A 10,498-nucleotide genomic window follows, 5' to 3' on the forward strand; every position below is an offset into this window, starting at 1 on the left:
GGGGGGAGAGGGGCGGGGGGAGAGGGGAAGGGGGCAGGGGCAGTGGGGTGGGATTATGGGGCGGGGGGCGACGGGGCGGGGTTTCTGGGGTGGAGATTTTGGGGCGGGGAGCGGTGGGTCTGGGGGCGATTGGGCAGGGCCAATCCCCCCCTCCCCACCTTTTCGCCTGGTCCGATGGGCTCAATCCCTGGAGCAGCCTTGGGGTGTAACCTTAGGGGGAGCAGCAGGAGCTGTGACCAAATTCGGGTCCTTGAGACCCCCAGTTTGGGGGTGTCCCCCGGCTGTGGGTCCTCCTTGCCCCCCCCCCATCCTCCCCAGCAGCTGTCCCGGGCTGTCCCCTCGCTCCCGATCCAACCCCGGGAGTGATTAATGGGCGCTGGGAGCTCCTTCCCGGCCAACTGGGGTTGCTGGAGCCTCCCGGCCATCTGGAAGGGCCGCTTTGTTCCACCTGCTGATTTACGGGGACGGTCCCCTCCCTCCTCACCCCGCTCTGGGGACAAGGAGGGGGGCCCTCCCCCTGCCCAGGGCACGGCTGGCAGGGGTGGGGGTCTCCAGTCCGGGGTGTAGGGACCGTCACAGGGGTCTGGGCTGAGCCGTGTGGGGACCCAGCAGATGGCACTGCTGCCTCACCGGCGGGCTGGGGGACAGGGATGTGACACCGTGACACCCAGGGGGAAGGGGGAAAAACCAGGAGTGTCCTTTCCCCCTTCCCAAGCCAGGGGATCCCATCCTGCCTCCTTTTAGAGGGAAGAAGGGACGTGGGAGGGGGGTCAGCAGCCAAAACGAGGGGTGGGTGTCCTTCCATCTTCCAAATCATTGCTGAGTGTTTCCATTGTCAGAGGCACGAGGAGGACCATATGTCAGCAGGGCCCAGGGCTGGCAGAGGGGACAACGGGCCCCAAAGTGGTTTGGGGAGTCACTGCCACGGAGCTGGTGCTGCCCTGACCCCAAAATTCCCTCCTGGAGCTGCAGGGGGTTGGGATGGGATGAGGTTGGAGCTGGAAGGGTCGGGAGAAGAGCTGGGTTTGGGTGCAGGGAGTGGGGACACAGAGCATCCCAAGGGGAGAAATGAGCGTTTCATCAACGCCATCAGCAGGAATTGGAGTGATGGACAAAGTGGGGGGGAATGAAAGAGGGGAAATTTAGGGGGGATGTTGGGAAGAAATCGCTCCCTGGGAGGGTGGGGAGGGCCTGGCACAGCTTGCCCAGAGAAGCTGTGGCTGCCCCTGGATCCCTGGAAGCACCCAATGCCAGCTTGGAGCAGCCTGGGCTGGTGGGAGATATCCCTGCCATCGACTGGAACAAGATCTTTAAGGTCCCTTCTCCCCCAAACCGTCCCGTGCTCCTAAATCCACGAGCTGCGACCAAAAGGAGTGCCGAGATCCCCTCCCGTGCCCTCCTTTGCCCTTTCAGGCCCGTCTCGCCCTCCCTTCCCCCTCTCCCTCCCGCCTCGGTGGTTGTTTCCCTCTGGCAGCGGAGCCGAGGCCAATCGATTCGAGGAGGAAATTTGGAGCAGGTCGGGAAGCAGCTGCAGCCTCGCCCCGGGGGGACGGGCGGGACCGGCGGGGACAAAAGAGCTGGAACGGCCCGGGGGGAGCTCCGGGGAGCGGGATGAGGTGATGGGGGGAAGAAGAAGAAGCGACACGGGGTCCACATCGATATTCCAGGAGACACCACGAGGGGGGTGGGTTGTCGTGGTGTGGAGATGCTGTGGGTGGGCTGGGCGTCATCATCCCCTCTGCTGTCACCGCAGCCGGCGGTGACAAAGCCGAGCTGGGCTCCGACGGGGCTGGCACACCCAGGGAAAGGTAAAGGTGAAGGATTTTGAGTGCCGGGAGGGAGCATCGCGATCCCTCAGCGGGGGATTTCCCCTTCCCGCCGCCTCCCACGGAGCGGACAGAGATGGCGAAAATTAAAACAAAACACAGCAAAAGGGTCAGAGAACGTGAAGCTGAGCACTGCGAGTTCAAGATCTCTCTCTTGCGCTGGCGATTTAATTCGTTTCCCCCTCCCCGCCTTCCTCGTGAAGTCGTAAATGATAAATCCTTGCACAGTCCGAGCAGCCCAACACGGGGAATCCAAGGGTGGCCTGGGGGGGGGGGTTTCCCGACGCGATCTTGATGGTTTTTTTTACACTTGTTTCCTCCTTTTCCTTTACCCAAAAGTGCACAACAACACAGCAAATAAATAATAATAATAATAATAATAATAATAAATAATTAATAATAATAACATTTTTCAATAAATTAATTCAATAAATATCCTCGTGGCACAGAGACTGGTGAGTGGAGGGGAAGGGTGGGCTCATCTGCTCTGCTCTGGGGCGATGGGCGAGCCAGATCCGGGATCATCAGCTGCTCCAGCCCTCTGGGATCCAACATTCACCGACGAGTGAGACAGAGGTAGAGAACCTTCTCCCTGCTGCCATGGGGAGGGGGGGGGAAAAATGAGGTATGGAGGGAGGTGGTGCTGGGAACTGGAGGCAGAGAGGGGTGGGATGGAGCCAGGAAAGGTGTGAAATCCCGGGAATCCCAAGTGGGGCCCGCAGGGCCAAAACCCCGGGAAGGGGGGCCCGGGTGGCCCCAGGACATTTTTGATTCAGCTCTGGGAGTCTGGGGGAGTTCACTGACCCCCACATTGCAGCGATGTCACCTCTGACCTCCCAAAATCCGGGTCCCTGCCTGGCTCTGGGGATGAGGCTCGAGGAGGAGCAGCCCCATCCCATTCCCTTGGGATCCTGCCCCCCCATTCCCTGGCGCTGCTCCCGGCCTGGAACGTTGTCTCCAGTGCAAAAACGAACCCTCAAACCCACCAAACACCCCCAAAACAAGGCAAAACATTCACTCCTGACATGAGTTCTCTTTCTAGGGAGTGGAATGATGGATTTTGGGGATGTGCCACTGAGGGGCTCGGAATGACCCCCGGGTGCCCCCTCCAGCCTGGCACGGGAGGGGGGTACCTTGGAGACCCCCCCGCTGCTGCTCCAGCCTCTCTGCTCCATCTCCCAGCTGTTGGAATCCACAGAAAGCATGGCCAGATCCATCCTTTCCGTTTTTGGGGGGTGGGGAGGGGATCTTTTTAGGGTGGGAAGAGCCGGGACAGGCAGGGAAGGAGCCCTGGGGGTGCCCCGGGCTGAGGACGATCCCGGGGGGGATCTGTGGGTGCCCACACGATGCCAGGGCAGAGCAGGACGCGGGATCAGCATCGGCAGGATGGGCAGGGCTTGAGGGGGGGGACACACGGCCAGGAAGAAGCAGATGCAGCAGGACAGACGGACATCTGAGGGGCCAAACATCCCGCTGGGCTCGGGCGGGACGGGAAGACGAGACGGGCACGGGGTGGGTGAGAGGGAAATCCAGACAATAAGGGAGAGCAGATGGCCAGGGGCTCGTTTGGACAGACAGATGGACACAGCACAGCCTTCTGGGTGCCTGGCGTGGGGGGTCAGATCGTGGAGGGACAGACGGACTCGAGCTCTCGGCTCACGGGCCCGGCACGAGTTCAGGCAGGACAGACGGACACGAGCCGGGCGGCTCAGACGTCCAGCAGGTGGTGGTTCGGTTGCAGATGCAGCAGATGTGACACGTGGACAGACAGACAGACAGACAGACAGCCGCGAGCTCAGACGTCCAGCACGTGGTTCAGGTAGGAGATGTAGCAGATGGCCAAGCGCAGGATCTCGATCTTGGAGAGCTTCTTGTCGGGGGGCAGCGTGGGCAGCAGCTTCCTCAGCTCGGCGAAGGCCATGTTAAAAGCCTCCACGCGGATCCTCTCGCGCGTGGCGTGGGCTGTCCGGTACTTGGCCGTGGCGCGGCGCCGGCGCCGCCGCTCCTCGCGGCTCAGGTGCTGCAGCTCCTTCTTCACCGGCTCTCCCGGCTCCCCCGCCCGGGCCGGGGGGCACAGCCCGACCCCTCCGGCGTCCTCGGTGCTGCCCCCGCAGCCGCTGAAGGCGGATTCGGCCTCGGAGCGCGGCGGGGGAAGGTCGAGCTCCGTCTGCTCCGAGTTGAGCATCATCTCGGCGGGAGGACGGGAGGACGTGGCGGGGGAACGGGGGAGGATCGCGGCTCCGGTGGGGTTTTGCGGCTCACAGCGACCCGCCGGGGACTCTCCTCCTCGTCATCATCATCATCATCATCACCGTCACCACACACCGCGTCCGCAGGGGGATTTGGGCATTTTCCCCCGGACGGCAACTCTGGCGACAAGCGAGGAGGGGAGGACGCATAAAAAGCGAGTAAATCGCTGCGTGTCCTCCTCAGGTGTCAGAGCCGAACTCCTCACGGGTGCTCTGGAAAACACAAGCAGGGGGTGGGGGGGGGGAGGATGTCGGGTCTCATTCCAGGGGTCGGGGCTCATTCCAGGGGTCGGGGCTCATTCCACGGCTCCCTGGGAGCTGCAGGAGGAGCGGGCGGGGAGCGCTCCCGGAAAAAAAAGTGGGAGCCGTTTCTCCCGGCTCTCCGGAGGGATGGCAGGTGGTGGATGAGGGGAAGGGGAAAACCAGCCCGCAGGGGGGCTCGGGGAAGGGGGAGAGGGGGGGTTCATTGTGCACTAAATGAGCCCGTATGTCACGGATCCTGCCACCCCCCCGACATATGGAACCCTTCGCAGCTGCTCGGCTTGGTGTGGCCAAGAAGAGACGGCGGCCCCGGAGCTCCCTCCGGGACGCTGCTCCGGGAATTCTGCCGCTGCTTCCCCCTCCTCCTCCTTCCCTGTGCCCGCACAGACCCCTCCAGCACGTCGGGAAAAGCAGGTCCTGCTGCGGGAGAATCTTCCTGCTCTGGGCAGGGGAAAGGGGAGGGACAAACTCGGGATGGACAAGCCGTGACCTCTCTCGGGGGGGGGGGGGGGAAACTTGTGCTGAGAAACAGAACAAACTCAACAGGGACAGGGGAGAAATAAACCCCTACCCTGCTTGAAAAGTCTCGCAGGAGGTGAGTTGGCAGCAGCAGCGCCCAAAGTGGGAATTCCACCCCCCGGCTCCATCCCTTCAGCGCGGGGAAGGAGACAAACCACGGCCTCCCAGGGCACCCCATCCATCCCTGGGACACCAGCACCGAGGAAGGAGCAGGACACTCCACCCTGAAAGCTCCGTGGGCAGGCAGGGAGGGTGACCTGGAGCAGGGACAGCGTGGGAATCACCACCAGTGGGGACGTGTCGCCGTCCCCGGCTCTGCATCTTCAGGAGGGAATCGAAGGTGCATCAAACACCCCGAAAAAGGCCCTCCTGGGGGGGCTCAGGATGTTGGCAGGAGACACCAGACTCATGAAGCCCAGCTGGACTCAAATAAACTCCTTCTCCCTCTCCTCCTTCGCTGGGTCAGTCCAGTCCTACCCAAGCTTTTCCTCTGCGTGGGAGATTCGTGCTCCAAGTGGCTCTTTCAGCTTCTCTCCTTTGGATAAGCTGCAAATTGTCACCTTCCCAAATTCACCTACTGCAAGAACTTCTTTTTAACCCACACTTGCTGCAGCCCTGCCTTCAGCAAACCCCCCCCACACCCAGTGCTCAGACCCCTGAGGGGCAGTAACACATCCCACCTCCCCTCTTACCCTTTTCCTTCCACTCCCGACAATTTTCCCGACAATTTTCTTTGGAAACTCCCCTGCCACCCCCCCCAAAGTGTGTCTGGGACCCCCTTTCGGGCCACCTGGATGGAGGTTCCTTTCCCTTTTCCCTGCTCTGAATCCTCCCGTGCCAGTGCCAGGCAGGTTTGGGTGCTAAACCCAGGTCAAGCCCTTTCCCAGGAGTCCAGGGCCACCTTCCTTCCCACATGGATTATCCAGTTTAACTCTCCATCCCTCTCCCATTCCAGAGCCACCCACCCCCCGGGGACAGCCCCCTTACCCCCAATCCAACGACCATTCCCGAGCTCCAGCTCTCCTCTTCCAGCGGGACGAAGCTCAAATAATCCGAGGAGGGAGGAACCCCCTCGGCTCATCCATCCATCGAGGAGGGAGAAAAGTTTCCCCGGGTCTCTCTCCCCTGCTCCGTGGGCTGGATTTGGGGGGTGGGGGGGAGGAAATCAAGGAGAATCCCGGCAGCCTCCTCGGGGCCCAGGCATGGCCCCGCGTGGGCAGGAACGTGGCTTTGGAGCCTCCGAGGGGGGCATGTTCCCCAAACCCCTATTTATCCAGCCCGGCCTCGCCCGCCGGGCCCGACCCCGAGTGTCTCATTGGCCGCTCGGCCGCTCCCCCCTCATCAATATTAAAAGCGGGAGAGGGGCTGTCATTGGCTGCGCGGGACGTGGGAGCCCCACGGGACACGAGGGAGGTGGAGGTTGGATGCGGTCCGGGAGGGTGGATGGGGTGATGGGCTTGGAGGGAGGGAGGGAGGGAGGGAGGAGGGTGCGGGTGCTCCGGGGAGAAGGCGACATCTGTTCCCCCTTGCATATTTTATAAAGGGGGATGGAGAGAAGGGGACGGGACGTGGGCAAGGGAGGGCAGGAGCAGCGCCGGGACAAGAGGGCACCCCGTTCCCGCTGGATCCCACCCGTGTGCGGCCGTGTGCGTGTCCGTGTCTGTGGAGCTCCCCGAGGATGCTGTGGGGTGGCTGAGCCCGGGGGGGGGGGGGGGGGGGGGGGGGGGGGGGTGCTGATCCCGCTGGAAAATCCACCTGAGTGAAGTTTGGTGAGGAAAGCGAGGGAAAGGGGAGCCCAGAGGACACGGGAACTTGCTTTGAGACACTTGGAGCAGGGAGATAACAATCCTTCGGGGGTCGGCCCCGGCCTCTGCCTCTCACCCTGCTCGAATCCTCCCCATCAAAACTCCTCCTTGAGAAAAATCCCCCGCGCTTCATCCTCACCCCCACCTCGTCCGGGGGAGTCCTTCCCCACCTCCCCAACGCCTTCTCCGGACTCTCCCACCTTTGTCTTCTCGCTGTGGTCACCCTCCCCTCCCGCCATCGCCGGGCACAGCAGGCGAAGCCCAGGTGATGGGCACGGGCACCTGGGTGGGCTCCAGCGCCTGGCACGGCTCGGCAGATGGTCCCGGAGTTTGCCGAGGCGGAGGGATCAGGTGGCGGCTCCGGAGCCTCCTCGCCATTGCTATGGCACCGATTAGGAAACAATATTCCCTTAATGAGCTCGTGGCGAAACGGGAGGGTCCGCCCCCCCCCTCCTTTCCCCATCTCCCCCCTCCCTGCGAGCCCGAGGCGCTCCTGGATCCCGCCTGGATCCCCCGCGCGTCCCGCATCCATCGCATCCATCACCCGCACGCAAATCACCGCTCTCCACCGGGAAAACACACACACACACACACACACACACACACACACACATCCCAAATCCTCCGAGCCTTCCCAAAAACCATCCCACCCTAAATATCTCCCCCCCCTTCCCCACCATCTCCTCCCTTTCTCCTTCCCGGGGCTGCTCCCCGGAGGACGCTGATGGGTTGTTGGTGTTTATTCCCTGCCCACCCCGGGCCCGGCTCTGCTCCCCCTGCCAGGCGGCCAGCAGGGTCCTCCTTCCCCCCCCTCCCCATCATCCCTCCCCTGTCTCCGCAGCTGATCCCGGGCTGCTCCGGGCATCCTGCCGGGAAGAGAGAGGGGGGGAAGGATTTTGGAGCTGCTTCCAGAGCTTTCCCACTGGGAGGGATATCGAGCTCGGTATTAACGGGAAGGTTTCAGCTCCCTCTGACTCGTCTCCAGTCAAGTGAGTTTTGGTTTGGTTTTTTTTTTTTTTTTTTTTTTTCCAAGGATGGGGAGTCCACAGCGAGGAATCCTTGGAAAATATTCCTCTGTTTTACCCTCTGGCTTTGTCCTTCGCTCCTGAGGATTCCTGTTTGGGAAAAAAAAAAAAAAAATGGTTTTCCACGTCGAAACCAACCCGGTTTCTCACCTGGCAGGAACCCCTAAACTGGAATATTCAGAAATCCCTCATTCCTTGGGATTCCTGGGCCTCCCTCTCAACACATGGGGGCAAGAAGGAAGAGGTTGCTGAGGGAAGCACAGCCAAGGATTTAAAAGCTGCCTCTGCTTTGAGCTTCACCTGGGAGGTTGAGGGACTCAGGTGGGTCCTTTGTGGGCTGAAGCCCCCCCAGGGTTTGTCCACCTTGACCCGGGTGTGGAGTGCCAGGAAAAGTGGGAATGGCTTCAAGCTGCCAGAGCAGAGGCTTCAAGTGGATTTTAGGGGAGAAATCCTTCCCTGGGAGGGTGGTGGCACAAGTTGTGGACGCTCCACCCCTGCAAGCCTCCAGGTAGGAACAACCTGGCCCAGTGGAAAGCGTCCCTTGGCCCAGGGATTGGAACAAAATGCTCTTTAAAGTCCCATTCCGACCCAAGCCCAAGTTTTGGGACTCCCCCAAGGCTCAGGGATCAGCTGCAAGGGGCTGGGGGTGGGGGTGGGGGGGACCCTGAGCAGCTCCTGTGTGTGCTGGGAAAGAGGTTTGGAAAGAGGCTGGAAGAGGCAGCATTTGGCAGGAGATGAGGTGACATATTGTACAGAGCCACTGGGGACCCCTGGGCCTTGTCTGGGAAGACAGGCAGCTTTAACCCTTCAGCTGCTGGAGCAGAGCAGGGCCCAGGGGCCGGGATTGGATGTGGGGAAGGGGCTGCTCTTCCAGCCTACAGGTGGGGTGGGACACCTGGATGGAGATCAGCTCAGGGAACCAGGAAAAAATCAACTCCCTGGGGGCTCTGCAGAGCTGCCCCTGCTCTGGTGCTTTCCCAAGCTGGGGGACACACACACAATTCCCAGCTTTCCAGCCTGGGAAGTCTGGAACGTCATGCCTGGAGGTGCCCAGGGAAGGACTGGTGGTGGCAGTGGGTGACAAGGTGGGGATGGAGCACAGGGTGGGCTTTTCCAACCTCAGGGAGCCTGGGATTCTGTGGAGAAGCACCAGCACAGCCTGTAAACCTTCACTTGGGGGATGATCCACTGTCAATCACAGAATGTCAGAACGGTTTGGGTGGGAAGGGACCTTAAATCTCACCTCGTTCCACCTCCCATAGACCAGATCGCTCCCACCTGGCCTTGGACACTTCCAGGGATCCAGGGGCAGCCACAGCTTCTCTGCCCAACCTGTGCCACCCTCCCAGGGAGCAACTTCTTCCCAGTATCCAATTTCAACCTCTGATTCCCCCCCCTTCAGTGTGAACCCACCCCCCTCGTCCTGTCACTCCAGGCCCTTCTCCAAAGTCTCTCTGGTGCCTCTTGGAGCCCCTTCAGGTCCTGAACCCCCCAATGAGGCCACCCCAGAGCAGGGAAGGGCCTGGGGGCTGTTGGGGGCCATTCTGGGGGCATTTGGGGGTGCCATTCACGTGTTCCCACGTGTGTTGCCCTGCCTTCAGATGGGCTGCTGGGTGCCTGAGGAAGGTGTGAGTGCACACCCAGGCGTAGTTACTCCTCCCAGGAAGCTCCTGGAGGGCAGGGAGGGAGCCCTGAGCTCTGGGAGCCCCCTTTTGTCTTTTTTTTTTTTTTGTGTGCCAGGGCAGGTTTTTTGTCGGTGACAGACGGCCCCGGTGCTCCATAACCACACAATCTGTCACCACCACCCCTGACAGCTTTCACGAGGAGCCCCCTTCCCTTTTCTCTCCCCTTTCATCCTGCCCTGTTCCCTGCTCCTCTTCTCTTCCCCCCTTTCCCCTGGCTTTGTTCCCCTCCCTAAAAAGCCAAATAGCGACAGAAGCTCCTGATCATAATATTGCTCTAATCGAGTCTGTCATAATCAGATCCAATCTAATTACGCCCAGATCCCTCTCTCTCTCCTCCCCACTCTCTCTATTGCTTGTCCATCTGTCCCCCCCCTCTTCCCTTCCAGTCTTTGTGTCCATCCATCTGTTATCTGCAGGCCTTTCTCCCTTCCCAGCCTTGTCCCTGGGCCCCTGCCCCATTCACAGCGTGGCCACCCCGGCCCTTTTCCTCCAGCGGCTCCGTCTCTCCAATCCATCTCCCTTAAAGGCCTCTCCATCAATCCATTTAGAGCAGCTCCTGCCTCCTCCAGCCCATCTGCTTCTGCCTTTCTGCTGCCTGGGAGCTGGGGAGATGCTGTTTTTGTTCCTGATGTCGATCTTGATTAGCCCCCCCCCCCCCCAGAACCTCTGCTGGCGCCAGGGAAGCATCACCTGGGCGGCAGAAACCTCCTAAAAACCATCTCCCACCCCCTTCCTCCTCCTCCCCCTGCTCTTCCTCGGCTCAGCCAGGTGGAGAACAGAGGTTGGAGGGCACAGGGCGAGGCTGCACAGGAAGGACGAGCCGGGTTTGTCCCCAAATCACCTCCCTGTGTCCCCAACCGGGTTCTTTTTCTCCAGGGAGGGGGAAGAGATGGACCCTGGGCAGGCTCCAAGCTGGCAATTCCTCTGCTCCTATTTGTAGCAGTTCAGCCCCTGATTTCAAACACATGTTGGACTCAGATTCCTGCTGGGTGCCAGCCAAGGCCCTGGCTCGCTCCTCTCCTGCTCCTGAGCTGCCTTTGTTCCTCCTGCTGGACCTTGTGCTGCTCCCAGACAGCCCCCACAGCACCTTGAACCCTCCAACATCCCCAGCTCAGCTGTTCCCAGGGC

The 10,498-nt window shown here is 61.1% G+C and overlaps 1 protein-coding gene across 1 annotated transcript; it reads right to left on the bottom strand.

Annotated features, from left to right (window-relative positions):
- Window positions 1-3,621: 3,621 nt before the first annotated feature.
- Window positions 3,622-4,014, bottom strand: NHLH1 (nescient helix-loop-helix 1). Its single transcript, XM_027909625.1, has one exon. It carries the CDS (start codon window positions 4,012-4,014, stop codon window positions 3,622-3,624), a length of 393 nt encoding a protein of 130 aa, XP_027765426.1.
- Between the last annotated feature and the right edge of the window lie 6,484 nt (window positions 4,015-10,498).

The sequence above is a fragment of the Empidonax traillii genome, unplaced genomic scaffold (genome assembly GCF_003031625.1).
Source record: "Empidonax traillii isolate 1590-97213 ecotype Southwest subspecies unplaced genomic scaffold, ASM303162v1 scaffold2265:size82072, whole genome shotgun sequence".
Classification (NCBI taxonomy): domain Eukaryota; kingdom Metazoa; phylum Chordata; class Aves; order Passeriformes; family Tyrannidae; genus Empidonax; species Empidonax traillii.